Genomic DNA, 20,399 nt, shown 5'->3' on the forward strand with positions numbered 1-20,399 from the left:
CCATGCCAGGTAGTCTGTGTTGACAGTGTAGCTGATGATGAATGCCTGTTTTTGTTTACCTGGGACCCTAGCAATGCTGTATTAGTTTGACCTCTGGGGGGACTAAAGAGTGAGTTGTGGGGCTTCCCTGGTGGCGCAGTGGTTGAGAGTCCGCCTGCCGATGCAGGGGACACAGGTTCGTGCCCCGGTCCGGGAAGATCCCACATGCCGTGGAGCGGCTGGGCCCGTGAGCCATGGCCGCTGAGCCTGCGCGTCCAGAGCCTGTGCTCCGCAACGGGAGAGGCCACAACAGTGAGAGGCCCACGTACCGCAAAAAAAAAAAAAAAAAAAAAAGAGTGAGTTGTGAAGGTCAGTAGGAACTCCATGCCTACATGACAGACCCTGATAAAATCTCTGGACACCAAGGCTCCGGTGGGCTTCCACGGTTGGCAGTATTTCATATGTGTTGTCACACATAATTGCTGGGAGAAATAAGTGCTGTCCATGCAATGCCACTGGGACACGACAACTGGAAGCTCGCACCTGGTCTCTCCTGGCCCCTGCCCCCTGCACCTTTTGCCTTTGCTGATTTTAACCTCTGTCCTTTCACTGCAATAAACCATAAATGTGAGCATCAGAGCTTTTTCGAGTTCTGTGAGTCCTTCCGGCAAATCATCAAACCCGAAGGTGGTCATAGGGACTCCCGACACAGAGGCCATGGATATTGTTTTATTAGGAGAAATAGTAGTTTTCCTTTACCCTTCTCGAGTTCCACCAGTCCTTGAGAAAATGAGGAACATGAGCTGATCGCTCACCTTGTGGAACCTGAAGCTCCCCTTAGCCCCAATCCCAGGGAAAACATCTCCTCCCCTGCCTTGCCCATCACCCTCCCACAAATTCTCAGCATATGCCCAGAGAGAAACAGAGCCCTTAGACATCTTTCATCCCTGCTCTTTTATCTCAGTTTCCCCCCAGACGCGCTGGAAAGAACATGTGTGTTCAGTGCACAGTCACTCATGCAGCGGTCTTCCCCAGGAACCCCCTCCCCAGCCCCCTTCCCTCCTCTAGGCGGCAGAGCTGGGGGCTCTCACATGGCACTCTCGTTGCCTCCCCGTCCCCTGGACGCCCCCTTCTCTTGTGCCATGAGAGACTTGTAGGGCTTCCCCAGGCTGGGGAGGGTGAGTTCAGCTTCCTGCAGCTCCAGCTCCCGCTGAGACAAATGCTCAATGACTGCTGCTCCAATAGAGTCCCCCAGCACGTTGGTCACGGTGCGAAGTCGATCACTGGAGGGGGCGGGGGTGGTGGGGAGGGAGAGACAAGCCACCGTTAATCAAGGTTTGAAGAGCTCCACAGAGAAGAGGGTGCAGCAGCCAGGAGCTCCTTGTGCCTAAAAGTTGGGGTTCACATTCCAGTCTAACACAGGGTGGACCGAGCTCTGAGATGCTCACGTTTGTTATTAGCAAGGCAAGTCTTTTTTTAAAAAAAATGTAAACGTCTGATACAGAAAAGTAGGGGTTACGAGCTGAACAGCATACAGGATGAGGAAGGTAACCATTGTGAGTAAACAAGGCCAGACTGAAGACCAACTAAATGAGACTCAGATCCAGGGGACAGCTCCCAAGTGGGGACAAAAGTCCAGATTTTTATATGTAAACCTCCTATTTTTAAAAGTTGAGGGAATTCCCTGGCGGTCCAGTGGTTAGGACTCGGCGCTTTTACTGCCACAGGTGCAGGTTCAATCCCTGGTCAGGGAACTATGATCCCTCGAGCCACACAGCGTGGCCCAAAATAGATAAATAAATAATTAAAGTTGAGAATTTTTTTTTAAATTTGCAAGCCAGCTCTGCCCCCAAGGATCACCTTTTTGGTGACTTCTACATTAAACAGGTACAGCAGGGCTTTTCTGCATAATGGGTAAAGACCCCATTGCTTACCTCCTCCCTGCCCTACTTCCCAAGGTTAACTCTATAGAATTTGGGATCCACATGGCTTGGGATATTCCCCCAGGCCACCTTTTCATTCTAAAATCCTAGAACTCTGTCCTTGCTGGAATAAGAGCCCATGTGTTGGGAGTGCTGCAGGGAGAGTGGTGGGTTCGAGGACAGATAGCACCAGAGTCTGAAGAGCACTTACAGGAACCAGTCCACAGCTATGATGAGCGTGATATCTTCAGTGGGCAGGCCGACCGAGGTTAGCACAATGACCATGGTGACCAGACCTGCCTGGGGGATGCCAGCAGCCCCAATGCTGGCTGCTGTAGCCGTGATACTGCATGTGGAGAGAGAACACAGCGAGGCAGGAGGAGGGAAGGGAGAGATGAGGCAGTGTCAGAAGAGACACAAAAGAAGGGAAGGGGTCAGTTTCCCAGGGCATCTTAAATCAAATTCCCAAAAATAAAGAGCAAATCCAAAGCAACTTTCATTGAATGCCACTGCAGTTATGTTCCCTCCTCCTTTGTTGGGATCTGGTTAGACGTCCACCCAATGATAGAGGTTTTAAACAATTCATATTGCAGATGCAAGAGTAAGGATTTAACCAGTTGCTTCTGGGGACTGGAAGAGGGCAGAAGAATCAACTGGGCAGCAGCCGTAAAGCAGAAGCTTGAGTTCCCCATGTGCACATATGTTAGAAGTAGGTAGGTCAGTATAGACAGGTCCAGCTGCCAGGAACAGAACTCCGGAAGGTGGGCCAAATTTAGAGTCAAAAGAAGAAATTGTCTATGGTGCTGAGTGAATTTTAAAAATTAGACATTTACACATATAAGGTTTTGGAAAACTAAAAGGTAAAACACATAGAAAGTGAAAGAGATGGTGATCCACCATCAAGTAGAGGGTCAGACTGGATCACAAGTAGGCTAGATTTTAGCTCCTGCATCAATTCAGATGTCTAGCATGGTGTGCTAAGAAGAATTATAAGACCACTGGGCTTGCCAGGAAAGGTGTTAGGGCCCTGAGGTTGACGCCCCCCCCCTCCCTGGTGGCTTCTGAAGTCCTTTCCCAAATTCTATAGTCGTGAACATAGAGCTACTCAAGATGCTTAACACAGACGATATCTCTTACAGAACAGTGATTGAGCAAACATTTGGGCTCACGAACAGGGAATGGACTTTGGGGTCCAGCAGGTTTTATTCGTCAGCTGTACACCCTGGGACATAAACTCAGAGCCTATATTCCCTCATCTATAGAATGGTAGACATATACCTACCTTGAGGGGTTATTATGAGCAGTAAAATAGAACAATGCTTTGAGAGTAGGGCCCCAAGAAGGGTCATTATTACTAATATCCTAAGTGAGAGAGAATATCTCTTCTGAGTGCTGGCCCTGGCGTAAACAGTGATCTGTGCATGCCCTTGGGAGGCAGGCACCATGCTCTCAATGGAATGGTAAGATCCAGCTAATTCCACCTGGATCAAATAATCCAACTCAAACTTTGTTTAGATTCAGTCCAAACTAGGAATCCCTAACCATCCAATCACAATCTTCCACTAAATTCTGAAGCAATTACCTGATGGGTCTCAAGCTGGCCACTGCCACCAAGCTCTTCACATAGATTAGAAGCTAGAAGTGATGCTCAGTTCCCTGATTCATTTAAGAACACCCCTCAAGAGCCCTTACCCTTTTTGACGACTTCTCTACTCCCCAGAATGTGAAAGTTCCCGTGAAAAGTGCTCACTGCAATGTTTGGGACCCTAAGCTAGACAAACAAACAAACCAAAACGTGTTCCTTTGAAATTATCTTCATGTCATCTTCACTGCATCCTTGGTTTCCCCTAGAAAAGGCTTCTCATACCACAGCCTTCTATTGTAAAGGCAAGGAAGATTGTTTGAAGAAAGACTCAGGGGCCTCAGAGGTATAAGACTCAAAGATCTCTGGGTTGTGTGGTAACAAGGTAGCTGGGACCTCCTCTACCCATAGTAGAAGGGACTTCACATGGGCTCAACATCTCACAGGACCTCCAGATGCTATGAGCCATAGTGCCCAGATTTAAGCTGTATCCCTGAATGTCCCTAAGCCATTGGGACCCAAGTTCAGCCTGTTTTCCTTATCTGCAGAGTGGTCTCTCAGAACCCCTATAAAAAGAGAGAGCACTCCGTCCTGCTGCTGACCCCAGTTACCAGTATTTCCAGCCAAGCCAGCTTGGTACTACACTGCATGACATTGTGGTACCTGCCTTTATTCACAATCCCTATGTAGCCAAGAGGGGCAGAGAGCTGTTAGGGAGGGTAGGATGCTCCATTAAAGAGCATGGGCACTGGAGTCCAGTTTCCCTGAGGTCATTAGTATTCTAGGTCTAAGGTCTTTATTTTTATAATATGTGAGAGACATCAGAATGCCTTCATATGCTATAGAGAAAGGTCAAGTAGAGGCAGTGGAGTTGAAAATGCAAGTAAGCAATGGAGTAGCTGACAGAGTGAGAAGATAGGAGGGACGAGATTTGGGGAATTGTAGAGGAATGAGTTTTGAATAGAGCAACAGATCCATGTTTAAACTGAGATCAGGGGAAAGAAAGCATGGATGGATGCATACCACAATAAATTTGAGTTGTGGGGGCAGAAAGTTGGGTCCATTCACACCCAGTAACCTCAACGACACCCCTGAGGTATAAGGAAATATGATCTTTTACGCGGAAGAAAATTGGAGAACGGAACTGGAAGATAAATAGAGTGAAGATTTGGAATGAGGGATGGATAATGGTGCCACCACATAACTGGGTAGTTATCTACCCTGGGCACAGTAGTATCACCTGGGCGGTTTTCACAAACATACCAACGCCTATACCCTACCGCCACCATAGCAAAGTCAGAGCCTCAGGGAGTAGGTGGTCTTGGGCAATGCTAATGAGTAGCCAAGACTTTGAATCACTGATATAAAGGGATTTCTGAGTGGAAATACACTTAGCTGGTAAGTTAATGCGTCGTCTTGTAGCGGTCACTGCAGTAATCACCACAGTGGGTAGATTTTTCTCTAGCTGGGTTCAGACACCTTGACATAGGAACAGATAAAGTGGTTGATTGAATCCCCAATGTTGAGGATTTGGAAAGACTAAGGGGTAAGGATATCAAAGACGCTCTCAAGAAAATGAAAGAATGAAGCACCACACTCTCTGGTCCGGAAGCTCACGGTTCCACGTGTGGTCCCTAGACCAGCAGCATCAGCATCACCTCTGAACTTGATGGAAATGCAGAATCACAAGCCCCAACCCCGAGCTACTGAATCAGAGTCTGCTTTTGAACAAGACCCCCAAGTGATTAGTACGCACCGAAAAGTTTGAGAGGCGCTGAACTGAAACACACAGAGGGAAAGTGAAACCATAATGGAGGGAATGAGAGGAGTTGAAGAAGCAAGACTTTTCATGGAATTAAAGAAAATATGTAGGGGAAGTAAAGTGAGAGGATGGAGAGATCGGACACTGTGGCCATGATGCACATACTCGAGATGTCAGAGCAGGCTAAGCAGGGGCAAAGTCCAGGACATGGCCCCAAGAGTAGGTGGCTGGAATTCCAAAGGTCAGCAAACTTTGAAAAGAAGATGATGGAAGAGTCACCTGTTTGGATGTTGAAATTGTTTAGGAAGAGGCTAAGAAAATGGAAAGAAAAAGATAGCTATACAGCATCAGCTGAGTTACATAACCCTTCTCTGGATTCCCAAAACTCTTACGTTACCCATAATAAGGAGATAATCTTTTTTATAATTTGGCAAGGGCAGTAATGGAACTATGCATAGGACATCATGAGATGTCATTCAAAGAGCCCACGCCTGTAAAATACTTAATGCTGTGTATGGCACATAGCAAGTGTTTTATAAATGTTGGCCATCATCATCATCTCCATTATCACCATCACCACCCTTATCACCCCCATCGCTATCATCACCACTATCCCCTCCGTAATCTACATCACCCTCACCAACACCGTCATCATCGTCATCCTCATCATCAGTGTGTCTTTTTCCTTCATTAGACTGGATCTTCCCTGAGTTCAGGAACCATGTCTTATTTTTCCTGCGTCCCTCAACACATCCCCCTTCCAACATCCAAAGGCTCCCTTTACTTCTTGCTGTGACTCCCTCCCCTCCAACACCCCCAGCCAAGCTCATGACTTCTCAGGTCTCAGCTGTTGGCAGGTCCCACCCAAGGCCAACTCACCTGATAGTTGTGATCTGACCCAGGTTGAGTTCGTAGTTGTTGACTTGAGCGATGAAGATGGCGGCCAGGGCCTCGTAGAGGGCAGTGCCATCCATGTTGACGGTGGCCCCCACCGGCAGCACAAACCTGGTGATGCGGCGGTCCACACCCAGGCCCTCCTCCAGACAGCGGAAGGTGATGGGCAGTGTCGCAGAGCTGGGAGAGAGAACCCCAAGGGCTGAGAATAAGTGGTGGCGATGGGCCAAGGGAGGGCTCCCCCGAGAACACTGGAAGGCGAAGTGGGAGCTAGAGCAAGGGGAAGACGGCAGGTGTCTGACATTTCAGAGGCCGATGACTGTGCGTGGGGGAGGGGAACTCCTCATGACACAGAGAGCACACAGCAGTGGGGTCCCCCAGGCTGAAGGTCTCTTGACCCACCTAAAACCAATAGCTGAGGGCTACTTACTAGACACTAGTTCGTGTCACCAGTTCGCTCTAACTATCCACTCCCAGAAAGGAGGCAAAGGGCCTTCTGAGCTCCCACACCTCAGGGCTAAGAGAGAGGTATTACAGAAGACTCCTATTCCCCACTTCCCATGTTTATTCAGGGAGTGACCTCAGCTACACTAACCTTCTAGGTCTCTCTCTCCCCGCTTGGGATCAGCTGGTCCATGAAACATGCGCTCTGTCTGGTCAGCTCTATATCATGCAGTGAGAATCCTGGACCCACAAAGGGGATCTTTGGGTGTCCATGCCTGTGGCAACCGGGTGAGTTTAATTCTGGGGTACAATGGCACCAATCCTCCTTGGCCACAGATCAAAAGGCACAACATTCTCCAACAGGTGTTACAAGCAATAAAAATGATACTTTTCTTCCATCTGGTTGGCTCTAGTGATACATCTCAGATTGTTTTGAATTTGATTGACGGTGGAGAGGGGAGCTCTTTATGAAACCCCTGAAACCATAAAAGAGAAGGAAGCCAAGGGAGCTCCCAGAGGCCATCTCAAGGGGAGATGAGACCCTATGAGGTAGAAAATGACTGAGATCATGACCCTTGGTCCTAACCTCAAAATTTGCAGCTGGTTCTCCCTCCATATTAAATAGAGAAACAGGGACTTCCCTGGTGGTCCAGTGGCTAGGATTCCATGCTCCCGATGCAGGGGGCCTGGGTTCGATCCCTAGCCAGGGAACTGAATCCCACATGCCACAACTAAAAAGATCTCGCTTGCTACAACGACGATCCCACACGCGGCAACGAAGATCCTACATGCTACAGCTAAGATCCAGCGCAGCCAAATAAATAGATATTTTAAAAATAAAGAAATAAATAGAGAAACAGAAAAGGAGGGAAAGGGGTTAGGAGAGCCAGCCCAGGACAAAGATCAGTGCCCAGGTGTCGAGCCACCTGGAGACCTTCAAGAGCACCTGACATTACTATACAACCCAGATGAGGTTCTGTAGTGGCAGAGAGGGCAGGACTCCTAAGAGAGCCTGTGAAAGGCAAAGAGTGAACCTAGGAAGGGTACCAGTGGTGAGGAGCAAGGCCATACCTGGAAGACGTGCCCATGGCAGTGATGAGGGCCTGCAGTATTCCCCCAATGAAGGGGAAAGGATTCCGATGGGTGATGAGGAAGTAGATGAGAGGCAGGATGCCACCGGCATGAAGGAACAAACCCACGATGACGGTCAGGGTGTACATGCCCAGCTGACCCCCAAGGACAGCCATGTCTTCCATCTCTAGGATCTTGCCAGCAATCAGGAACAGGATGCCCACAGGTGCATACCTGGGCCAAGCCAGACACCTGTCAGGCCTCCCTCATGACCTCCCCTACAAGCCTGGAGCCAGCATCCCCCAGGCTTTGCCAACATAGACCCTGGAGCCAGGCAACACACACCATACAGCAGCCCACTCCACTCCAACCTTCCCCACACAATAACAAATGGGGCTGGGTCCCACAAATAAATCCCACCTTTTCTTCCTGATTACCCACAGCTCGCCCACAGAGAGCAGAAGAGTTCCTACAACTCCAACATATACATTCTTATAAGGTCTCTCCTTCACCCACCCCCCAATTCAAGTCCCCCCAAATAATCACAGTCCTCAGGGCTTTTTCCTAGACATTGCCCAGACACTCCCTATCTCTGGCCTTCTAACTTCCCTTATTCACTTCCCCCAACTCTTTGCTCTACATCTGTAACCTGTATGCCCCTATTCTCTTTCCTTTAAGTACATATTCTCACTCATTCACCAGCCCTAAGTTATTTCACCTGGATTTCCCACAGACATCTTAAACAACCTGTCTTAAATATTATACGATATTGCTTATATGTGGAATCCAAAAAAAAATTGTACAAATGAACCTATTTACAAAGCAGAAATTGAGTCACAGCTGTAGAAAACAAACTTACGGATACCAAGGGGGAAAGGTGGGGGAGGGATAAATTGGGAGATTGGGATTGACATATACACACTACTATATATAAAATAGATAACTAATAAGAACCTACTGTATAGCACAGGGAACTCTATTCAATATTCTATAATGACCTATACGGAATAAACTCTGAAGAAGAGTGGATATATATATGTATATATAACTGACTCACTTTGCTGTAGAGCAGAAGCTAACACAACATTGTAAATCAACTACACTCCAATAAAAAGTTAATTATAAACAGCCTGTCTTATTAAATTATCTGTTCGTTCACTCAACAAATATCCATTGAGCACCTACTATGTTCCAGTCACGTGGTCCCTGCCCTCATGGTGCTTACATCCTAATGGGGGAACTATGCAATACACAGAGAAATATGTCATTAAAAACTTCAGGTAGGGCTTCCCTGGTGGCGCAGTGGTTGAGAGTCTGCCTGCCAAGGCAGGGGACACGGGTTTGTGCCCCGGTCTGGGAAGATCCCACATGCCGCATAGTGGCTGGGCCCGTGAGCCATGGCCGCTGAGCCTGCGCGTCTGGAGCCTGTGCTCCGCAACAGGAGAGGCCGCCAAAACAGTGAGAGGCCCGTGTACCGCAAAAAACAAAACAAAACAAAACACTTCAGGTGGTGATAACTACAAAAGAGAATCAGTGAGTGGGGCTGTAAGAATGAGTGGTCAGGGAGGGCTTCTCTGAAGAGGTGACATTTATGCTGATACCTGAATGATGAAAAGGAACCATGCATATTTGAGGGGAAAGCATTGCAGGCACAGTTCAAAGACCGTGAGATGGATGTGAGCTAGAAGTACTGGAGGAGCAGAAAGAAGACCAGTATAGCTGGAGCAGTGAGTGAAAAGAAGAGTAGAGAAGACAGATGAAGCAAGTTCATAGGGGGTTCACCTGTTTTCCACTCAAAACAGCCCATTGCTTAGTTTTGTGAGTTTCTGCCAGTGATGCCATAATTCACCCATCACCAGACTTCCTTTGTTATTTCTGTCTCTTTAGAAATTGAAGTCCACACTTGGTCATTGTCATGGGGGATGTATGAGGAGGTGAGGACCGCTTGGGGAGGTGGTGCAACAGCTTAGGTCAGAAATGGTGAGACCCAAGCTGAGGTTGTGGGAATGAGGATACAGGGGACTCCTCCAGCCACATCTGTATTCCCCAAGCTGGGCTCGAGGTTAGCCCTGGTGGGTGGTTGCTGACTTGTCTCCAACTCCAGATCTACCTCTGTGAATAACCTGTTAACTCCTTTCTCAAATTCCTCACCTCCATCCTTCCTTTCTCACACTCTGCAAAATTCCTCAACTCTGGATCAATTGCACATGACTTCTTTCCTCCTATACTCGGCTACCTGGCACATATGGATATTTTCCCAAACGTGCCAAGGACATCGCTATAGACTCATGGTGCCCAATTCAGTTGAGTTTTCAATATTCCTTTTCAATCTTCTTGCTCGTCCTTGGTAAGCTTTCCCTCCCAATCCCCTCAGCTGCTTTTCCAAGCTCTCAACTTAGCCTCTAGCCCCCCACCCAACTTTCAAATTATTTGGGATGACGTACAATGTCTTCCCCAATTTGGGAAGACAGCCTCGTTAACATCTTCCACCACCACTCCCTAGGTAGGCTCCCACCTTCTTGAACTCCTTACCATTCTCCAAACAACTCAGGTTCTTTCGAGCTTTGCATGTTCTATTCCCTCTGCTTGAAGTGCCTCTCCTTTCTTCCTGTCCTGTTGGATTCCCACTCACCTTTCAAGACCCAACTAAGAGGTGGACGTCTCCATGACTTCCTCCTCACCTTCCCAGACAGAGTTCACTGCATATCCCTCATTGGCTGCTTACTTATCTATACTTTTTTAATGTCTCTTGACTCTAGAACCTTCCATCTTGTATTATATTTATCTAATATGTGCCTGTCTCCTCCAAGACTTTGAAAGCTCTTTGAGGACAAGGACTGAATTCAATGTAGATCTGTATTCCAGAGTTCAAAATAAAGTCAGCCTGGGAAAATGTCTGCTGAAAGAATGAAGGGATTTAAAGAATGAATGAATGAATGCGTCAATTAAGGAATAATCAGTGAGCGGATAAATGAGTGAGAAAATGAGCAAATGAGACATGAATGATGGGTGAGTGAACTAATGAGTGGGTTAAGCAAATGGATGAATGAATGCAAGGAATATTTGACTGAGTGAATGAGAGAATAACAAATGTAGAGATGAACAAGTGAGTCAAAGAATGAGTCCAAATGAATAGATGACTTAGTGAGTAAATCAATCAATCAATCAAAGAATTAACTAATGCATGGATGAGTTTGTGAATGAATTTATGAGTGAATGAATGAGTGACTTAACCAATGCAAAGAAAAATGAACAAATGAATGGGAAAATGAGTGAACCAATTCATGGAAGAATGAAGATAAATAAATAAATGGATGGATAATTCGGCCAATCCATAGACGAATGGGAAGATAGATAAATGATGGAGGGAATGAACAATGCACAGGAGCTTGAGTACAAATGAATAAATGAGTGAATAAATAGATGAACAAGGGGGTGAATGAGTGAATAAATCATTGCACAAAGGTATGAATGAATGAGTAAGTGAATGAGTGAGGGTGTGAATTAACCGATGCATATATAAATGACTTCGGCCGAGTGGTCCCAGCAACCACTTCAGGAGCTGCCCCACAGCCTGACTTCCCAGCCCTGACAACACCCTTCTGTGTGCCATCACCACCACCACCCCGCCCTTGTCACAGCCCAGCACTCACCAGATAATGATGCCCACCAGCCTCATAATAGCCTCATTGAGGCTGTCGAAGAAATCCCGCAGGACTCGGCCCTTGTGTTTCATGCCACCGATGACCAGCCCGAAGGCCACTGAGAAGACCACAAGGCCCAGGGCGTTGATGCCATTGGCTGAGCCAGGCACAGGCACAGTCTCCTCAAAGCTCAGCACCTCCTGCAAGGTGCCTATGGCCCGTGTGACATTTTCCAAGAGGCTGCTTCCGTTCTCCATTGAGGATAAAGGAGGCATGGAGGTGCCCAGCTCAGATCCATTATCTGTCCTCACAATGGTCCTGGTTACCAACCTCGTGCTGTACTGCGTCTTAAACTGAAATAAGGAGATATTGGGCCATAGACCAATACATAGTAAATTGAGCGCATAAACAGGTTAATGAGGGAGTGAACAACCAATGAATGGAAGAATGAGTATAGATTCTGCATTTTTCACAAGCTCCCTGGGCAATGCTCAGACAGGTTTTGGGGTCTGTCTCCTCAACTGTCTATGATCAGAAGCCTTGGTTCCTCCTCCATTACCATCCCCAGGCAGCCTTTGACCTAAGTCCTTCTCTCTAACCTTGCCTTGATCACCACACCAATAGAAAGCACATTCTTTCAGACTCTTCCAAAAGCCCCTGGGCAATGCTCTGTCAGGTCCTTCTTCCCATCCCTCACTCCTGGACCATTCACTCGGCAGCAAGCTCCCCCAACCCTCCAAACCTCCTTGATCAGACTATGTACTTCCCCCTGACCTGTTTGAAGCAGGCCTCCACAAGGTTGGGCGGAAACATATTTCTGCAGAAAAACATCAGATGAATGAACGTGGTTAGACCTTAGAAGAGAATCTAGGCTGATAACAGTAATAATAATTGCAATGGCAATGATAATAATAGCAGCCAACATCTGAAAACCGATCTAAGTGCCTTACCTGTGGGATCTGATTTAAACACCACAATATCCTAAAAGGGAATGTTATTGATGTCCCCATTTTACATACAAAGAAACCACAGCACAAAGAACTTATGTAAGTTACCCAAATCCACACAACTCCTAAGGGGTACAGATGGACCTCAAATTCAGGCCTGTCTGAGCCCTTTGGTACGACCTTATGCCACCTCAGGGACTTCAATTCACACACAGTGATGTCTCCAAAAAAAAAACACGGAAAGCTCCCCCCAAGTCAGTGACTAGGGTAGAACTATGACCAGCCTTGATTCTGGCAGGCAAAATCTTGCTACTTTAAGAGAATCATTCACCTTCCAATGGATCTTGGGAACACCAGACAAATACCATTTGTCCTGAGCCCATCTCAAGATGCTGCAATTATAGCCTCCCTAGCCTACGGGTCAAAAGATCATACCCTAGGAGTAAGCTGCTCTCAGAGGATTTATGCAAGGCTCCAGGACAGAAAATAGGTACCAAAAACACTAGGCCCAACTTGGGTGTTGCATTTCCAGGCTGGATTAGCCTGTCCCCTTTGTCTCCCCTTGAGTATAGGTTGTTACATGTAGGGCTGGAATTCCCATCAAAATTAGAAAGGACGTCACCTGACCAGGTCCATGAAGGCATCAGCCGTGGGAACGGTCTCGATCCGGCCCTCTCGGTGCAGCCCCTCCTTGGAGCCCTTCCCAGGATGGATGATGGTGACCATGAGGATGCCGATGAAGACCGCGATGACAGTGGTCACCATGTAGTATACAGCTGCCCGCATCCCCATCCGCCCTGTTGCCTTGTTATCCAAGGACGCCATACCTGGAGGACAGGTGATGCAGCCCGAGCAGCCCCATCCACACCCCACCACCTACTCTCCCATCTATTTGCTCCACACTCCCCACACTGCTACAACCATTCCACCAAGCATCCCTCCTCCTTTGCCCCACCCCACATCGCCATCCTCCAACTCCCATTCTATGTTCCAATTACACCTTCCACTCCATCCTTTATCCCAAGCACCACTTCACTAACCTTCCCTCTATTCCAAGCCAGCATTTTCAACCCCCACTCCATCCTCTATTCACCCCTATTTTGCACCATAAGCTCATCTGCATTGCTCTCTTCATCCTCCTATCCACCCCAAAATCACACCTCCCTCCAACCCAGCTCACTATACACTATCTGTAGTAGATACTTTTGGTGCCCTATCAAGACACCCTTTATCATGCTGATACACCCATCCTTCCACAGCTGAGCGTGTTGGCTGCTAACAACTCACGCTGCCCCCTTCTGTTGAGGGCTGCCCTCAGCCGAACAGGAGCTTACTCACCCACAAAGTCCCCATGGGAGACCTACAGCCAATGACTGATTGGTACAGGGATTCAAAAGGCCAGCTCCTTTGATTTAGACGGGGGCAGAGTTGTGGAGAACAATTCTGTAGTGTTGCACATTCTCCAGAGCTCCCCGTGGGATCAGGCTGAGACGCCAACCTTCTTCTGAACCCACATTTCTACTTAACTTCTTTCCCCATCCTGCTCACCTCACTTCCTCATAGGTTTCTCTTGAGAGCTACCCCTCAATAACTCACTTGTGCAAATAGTCCCTTCTCAGTCTCTGCTTCTAAGGAAACCCAACCCAAGAAATCATTCTTCCTTCCCTTTATCTTCGTACCCATCCCCAAATCTGGAGATTGGCAATCAACCACCCATGGGCCAAATCTGGCCCGCTGCCTATTTTTGTAAATAAAGTTTTATTGGAACACTGCAATGCCCATTTGTTTACAAACTAATCTGCTTGCTGCTTTTGCACTACAACAGAATTGAAGGGTTGCAACAGAGACCACATGGTCCTTGAAGGTGAAAATGTTTTCTACTTGTCCCTTTATAGAAAAAGTTTGCCAACCCCTGCATAGGCCATTCATACTTCCACCACCCCTCCACCCACCACCCTGTCACCTGTATCTCAAACACCTTCATCCACGTCCCATCCCATTACCTTCCACACCACATTCCAGCTACCTTCCCTGGCTGCCCCACAACAGCCTTCCTTTCATCTCTGGATGATACTAAGCCCCTCTCAGGCTGGTATTTTACCTCCAAGGAAAAGTACAGGAAAGCTACTGAGATAAGGATTGCAGGTCATCTGGGTTCTGGAACCCAGGTCTGATTGGGATCAGGGCTTTGGCCAAAGACTCAGAGCTACGTGCATGCTCCATGTTTGAGGTCCTGAGTTGGGGAGGTGGTCCCATGCTTGGAACAGCCGTGGCTCCAGGTTTGAGCGTGGACTCTGGGATGGGTCTTGGAGGCCGACACTGGCCTGGGCTCTCTCACCTGTGACCAGACTGGAGACAATGAGTGGCAGCACCAGCATCTGTAGCATCCTCATGAGAAGCTCTCCAGGGAAAGAGAAGTACTTGACCTGGCGGTAGCTCAGCTGGTATGGCCGCAGGGCAAAGGCCAGGCTGACCCCTAGGGCCAAAATGAGGGGTCTGTAGGGTTGAATTTGGTCACTGAATCCCAAGCAGGGGCCATCCATCCATCCCAAGAAGGGCGTGTGTGTGGGTAGAGGTGACAGAAAGAGAGAAAGATTCTATGAGTGTGCGTGTTTGTGTGTACGTTGTGGAATGTATGAATTTATGTGTTATTGTGTTGACATGTGTGTAAATGCGCACATTCATGTGTACATATGCACACATATGTGATAGTGTGTACTCACTTGTGCACATGTATCTGTCCCTATATATGAGGGTCCATGTATATGAGATGCACATGTTTTTCCCATGTGTGTATACAGGTATGACTTGTGTGTGTATGTTACTGTTTTCAAGCATGGGGGTACACATGTATTCAAGCTCTTAAGTGGGCCATTGTGTGTGCAGAGGAATGCATGTGTGTGTGAACGTGTTTATAAGTTCTAGTATATGTGTGCAAGCGTGTGTTTACTTTTTTGCACCTGTATGTTTTGTGCATGCATAAAAACGTGTTCATGGGGCTTCCCTGGTGGCGCAGTGGTTGAGAGTCCGCCTGCCGGTGCAGGGGACACGGGTTCGTGCCCCGGTCCGGGAAGATCCCACATGCCGCGGAGCGGCTGGGCCCGTGAGCCATGGCCGCTGAGCCTGTGCGTCCGGAGCCTGTGCTGTGCAACGGGGGAGGCCACAACAGTGAGAGGCCCGCATACCAAAAAAAAAAAAAAAAAACAAAACAAAACAAAAAAAAACGTGCTCATGTTTGTGTGTGTTCGTATGCAGAAAGCGTGCGTTTGTATGGTGTACACTTATGCCCGTATATACACATGCATATAGACGAGACGTTGTGTGTACCCACAGATGTGTTCGCAAGAATGTATTCCTATTTGTGTGAGCGCGTCCTGGGGAGGGGGAATGGTGGACGTGTGCACCTGTGCAGGTGAGAAGAAGTAAGTGGAGGGAAGAAATACGCTGTGCGGGGAACTTCCCTCAGGTCCTCGCCCTCCGGGGGCAGAGCCCGCCCCTCCCAGACGACTCACCAATGACCACGGCGCTGACGGTCAGCAAGATGAAGGCGTTCCGGCGCAGGAAGCGCAGCACGTGCTCGCACGTCATGGTCTGCAGGCGCAAGCGCGTTCTCAGCGCTCTCTGCTGCAGGCTGTCCAGCAGCCGCTGCAGCAAGCCCACCCGGCCCAGCCGCTGGCCACTCTCCCGCAGAAACAAGCTGTTGCCATGGCTGCTCATCGTCTACCTGCGGGGTACAATAGGGGCCCGGGCCTGGTGAGGGGCCGGACAGAAGGTGGATGTGGGAAGAGGGGAAAGGTGGCAGAAGCTGGTGATGAACTCAGAGAGAGTCCAAAGAGCAGGGGAGGGGCGGCGTCGGTCTGTTGGGATGTGCCTGCGCTGGGCCACCTGAGAACACTGCTAGGGGTTCAAGGGTCATGTCCTGGCAGAAAAAGATCAAGGTCTCCAGAATCACTCCCAGGCATGGCTGGGAAGAGACAGAGGAGTAGGTCACAATATAATGGACGTTTTTGCCATTCTCTAACTCCAGACCCCTCCTTATCTCACGAGATCATCACAAGTAATTGAGAGCTGACGCAGCTCACAAACCAGACTAACAAATCTTTGCTGAGCATCAACTTCACTCAGAGCCTTAAACAAGGCACTCTGTGGTTAGCCCCCCAAATTACTACAGCACAACGACAGAATCAGCAGGTGCCTGGCAAACAGTTCGTGCCCAATAAATGCAGTTGCTCTGTGTGAATGCCCAAGTGAGCAACAGGCAGAGGGAGAGTCCCATGGGATGGAAATGGTGATCATTCTTGATCCCAGCACCTCTTCAGGATCCGGAAGCGCAGGCTCAGCGGCCATGGCTCACGGGCCCAGCCGCTCCGCGGCACGAGGGATCCTCCCGGACCGGGGCACGAACCCGCGTCCCCTGCATCCGCAGGCGGACTCTCAACCACTGTGCCACCAGGGAAGCCCCTCAGGATCCATTTTTGAAGAAAAATGTGATGTTCAGAGTCACTCTGGGGTGCCTGCCGGGCGCTGTCTCCCAAACTTCAGACTCTTTACATTCAGCCACATCCATGTCATCTTATTTACTTACCTAAATAATTGTAATCCAAACTGGAAACTTTAGGTCATTACTTGAAATGCTTATTATATCTTAATACACGTTAAATAAAATGCATATAAGAAATAAAACTTGCCTATCCTTTTACCAACTAAACACCTTCCATGTATAGGGCAGCTTGGAAATTGTGAGGAACATTTGCCTTCATGAGTCTGAGGAAAATTTGCCTTCATGGCCCCTTCCTCCATTAAAATATATATTAAAATTATATTTGGTATAATTTGGTATGCCAAATTGGTATAAAAAGGAATATATTATTTTGGAACTAGATCAAGGTGATTGTTGTACATTATTGCAAATGAACTGAATACCACTGAATGCCACTTGAAAATGGTTGGTTTTCTGTTGTGTAAATTTCACCCCAATTTTTTAGATGAGAACAGTAATATTACATATTAAAACGTTTTCTTTGACTTGAAAGTTAAATTCTTTATTCTGATTTCAAAAGAAGTGAAAATGTTTGCATAGGTGTCCCTAAAAGTCTCGTGGGCCCTGGGCACCTCCTGTTCCAGAAAGATAAGCAGGCTTACCTATACTGATCTCACAGCAAAAAGTGGCAGCACCCCTCTTGTAGGCATACTGGCAATTCTGTTATCCCTATAGATTCATCCCCAGGCAAAAGGCTGACCACTACAGTTGGCATTGCCCGGGCTCCCTTGCCCTTTCAGTCTGGCCAGTAGAAAACGGCAGGAGAATGGAAGGTGGGAGGAGATGTAGGTGGAGCATTCTCTCAGCTCCCCCTGCCAGGCCCCTGTGTGGCACTGACTGTATTCCTCTACCTAAGGCCACAGCTCCCACTGAACAGTCCTCTGCAGCTCTTGGCCATGTGGACAACTTCTCTGGAAAAATGACTATTTAGTTCCTCTGCCCATTTTTCAATCAGATCGTTGATGATTTTTGTTATTGAGTTGTATGAGATCTTTATATATTTCGGATATTAACCCCTTATCCAATATATGGTCTGCAAAATTGTTCTCCCATTCTGTAGGTTGCCTTTTCATTTTGCTGTTTCTGTTGCTGTGCAGAAGCTTTTAAGTTTGATGTAGTCACACTTGATTTTTGCTTCTGTTGTTTGTGCTTTTGGTGTCATATCAAAAAAAAAAAAAAAAATCAGTGCTGTGACCAAAGTTGAGCAGCTTCTACCTTACATTTTCCTCTAGCAGTTTTACACTGTCAGGCCTTATGTTTATGACTCGTATCCACTTCAACTTAATTTTTGTGAGTGGTGTAAGATAGGGGTCTGATTTCAATATTCTTCGTCTGTTTATCCAGCTGAGATCCAAACGAGTCACAAAAATCTCTAGAGCTAGTTTTGTCTATTTCCTATCTCTCCCTTACAAGAACTGGTACAGAGCAGAGATGTACAAGCCATAGTCCAAGGACCAATTCTGGCCCGCTTCTTGTTTTTGTAAGTAAAGTTTTATAGGCACATAGCCATACTCATTCTTTATGTACTGTCTACAGCTACTTTTGTGCTACAAGTGCTGAGCTGAGCTGTCGGAACAGAGATTTTATGGGTCTCCATACAATCTCTCTGGCCCTTTACTGAAAAATTTTGGAGATCCCTGGCCTAGAGGAAGAGCGTACATGAGCTCTTTCTTTCAAATCCCACTCCACCTTTCAGGAACTGGTCACTTTCTGTGTGGCTTTGATGGCCCAATTCACGCGACACTTAGAACAGCACCTAGTGAGCATGAAATAGATGACAACCAAGGTTAATAAAAAGCAGAAATCCAACAGACACATGACTGAGGACTGAGAAAAATGTTGACAAGGGAGAGGGTCTTCCCATCGACATTGCTCGGTCCTGACTGCATTACTTGCTAAGCAATGCTTAACTTAAACTTGTTTTCCCAGGACCTTGGCCTCCATTTGGCCCCTTCTCAGTCTCTCTTGGACCCCCGGGGGCCTTCTCCCCTCACCCTGGGTTCTCTCTTTTCTAGTCTCTCCTGGTCTTACGCCTTCTCTTGGCCCTGTTTCTTAGGCTTCCTACTCAGGAAACGGCCCTTCTAGTGTTCCAGGATCTTCAGGGATTCAAGGACGGGTCCCCCACCTGGTTCTCACAACCTCCAGACTCTTAGATGTGATGAGAGGGGCATCTCTCAGAGCCAGGGGCAAAAAGGAAGGAACTCCTACATTCTAAAGCTGAAGCAGCCTACAGTGGGCAAACAAGGATGTTTTCCATACATTTTATCTCAATACACCGCTAGCCTGAGGAGTGAGTGAAGGGAGGGAAAGACAAGGAGGAAACCACATACATCACACACCACATACACACACTTGAACACACAACCTCACACACCTGTTGTGTACAACTGACATATACACAACTGCACACAGACACACAGTTTCACACACACAGAACTGTTCAACATACAACCCACACACTTTCAGAAAGGCAACTCCAAGTATTATGCTAAGTGAAGTAAGTCAGACAGAGAACGACAAACACTGTATGATATCACTTATATGTAGGATCTAGAAAATACAACAAACTAGTGAATATAACAAAAAAGAAACAAACTCACAGGTATAGAGGACAAACTAGTGGCTGCCAATGGGGAGAGGGAAGCGGGGAGGGGCAACTTAGGGCTGGGGGGTTAAGAGGTACAAACTATTATGTATAAAATAAGCTATATTGCTATAATATATAAGCTATAAGAATATATTGTACAACACAGGGAATATAGCCTGTATTTTATAATAACTGTAAATGGAGCACAACCTTTAAAATTGTGAAGCACTATGTTGTACACCTGTAACTTATATAATATTGTACATCATCTATACTTCAATTTAAAAAAAAAGAAATGCAACTCCATTCATGCAGTATCAGTCATACAATTCCTACACACACAAACACACACACACTTGACACATTCATGAATGCCGTCAGACACAAAACCCCACACCCCTTCTCAGACACACAACCCCACACATACACACCTTCACGTCCTTGCACAACACCCCTTGTAAATGAAACTCCATATGGCATTTGCAGAAATGCCATTCCTATACACAACGCACAACTTGGGACACAAAACTTCAGACATCCGAATTCCTTCCCACATTTAAACATTCAGGCCCACCCACCTCTTTGGGAAGGCAACCCTACTCATAAATTCAGTCTCACACACACACACACACACACACACACACAAACACACACACCATCACCACCCCACACACAACTTCGGACCCAGCCCCCCGCCCCCCGCAGCGATGGCCAAAGTCTGTCACAACCAGGTCCCTCCGGAGTTGGAGGAATAAGCCCCAGGTAGGGAAGGGAACCAAGCCCTGGAAAGGGACCAGGCATCAGGCAGAGATGGAAACCTGCCCACCAGTAGAGGCCAGGGATAGAGGGACAGGATGAGAAGGGAGATGGGCAGGGAGAATCTGGGGTAACTAAGGCGATAGGAAACTGATCAAGGCTACGGGGAGATGAGCGGAGGCTACGACTCTAAGAGTCAGGGAGCAGCTGAGACAAAGAGCAGCCGAGAGATGGGAACGTGGGCGCAGGGGGCGCCCCACCCGCCCGACCC

General features: G+C 47.6%; 1 protein-coding gene across 9 annotated transcripts in view; it reads right to left on the minus strand.

Moving 5' to 3' along the window:
• Nucleotides 1–703: 703 nt before the first annotated feature.
• Nucleotides 704–20,399, minus strand: part of SLC1A6 (solute carrier family 1 member 6) — a 51,995-nt gene continuing 32,299 nt past the window's right edge. For 7 of the 9 annotated variants that reach the window (XM_024767576.1, XM_024767574.1, XM_024767572.1 and 4 more), the window contains 9 exons: nucleotides 15,758–15,969; nucleotides 14,584–14,721; nucleotides 12,868–13,072; nucleotides 12,073–12,115; nucleotides 11,308–11,651; nucleotides 7,655–7,888; nucleotides 6,125–6,319; nucleotides 2,113–2,247; nucleotides 917–1,262 (listed from right to left, as the gene is read on the minus strand). In XM_024767576.1, the coding sequence (XP_024623344.1) occupies nucleotides 1,067–1,262; nucleotides 2,113–2,247; nucleotides 6,125–6,319; nucleotides 7,655–7,888; nucleotides 11,308–11,651; nucleotides 12,073–12,115; nucleotides 12,868–13,072; nucleotides 14,584–14,721; nucleotides 15,758–15,962 (1,695 nt within the window). In that variant the 5' untranslated portion in view covers nucleotides 15,963–15,969 and the 3' untranslated portion in view covers nucleotides 917–1,066. Of the gene's footprint in view, nucleotides 1,263–2,112; nucleotides 2,248–6,124; nucleotides 6,320–7,654; nucleotides 7,889–11,307; nucleotides 11,652–12,072; nucleotides 12,116–12,867; nucleotides 13,073–14,583; nucleotides 14,722–15,757; nucleotides 15,970–18,474; nucleotides 18,495–20,399 lie in introns of those variants that run through there. The other 2 variants (XM_024767579.1, XM_024767580.1) reach the window with 2 other exon arrangements.

Source organism: Neophocaena asiaeorientalis, unplaced genomic scaffold (genome assembly GCF_003031525.2).
Source record: "Neophocaena asiaeorientalis asiaeorientalis breed wild unplaced genomic scaffold, Neophocaena_asiaeorientalis_V1.1 scaffold87, whole genome shotgun sequence".
NCBI lineage: Eukaryota > Metazoa > Chordata > Mammalia > Artiodactyla > Phocoenidae > Neophocaena > Neophocaena asiaeorientalis.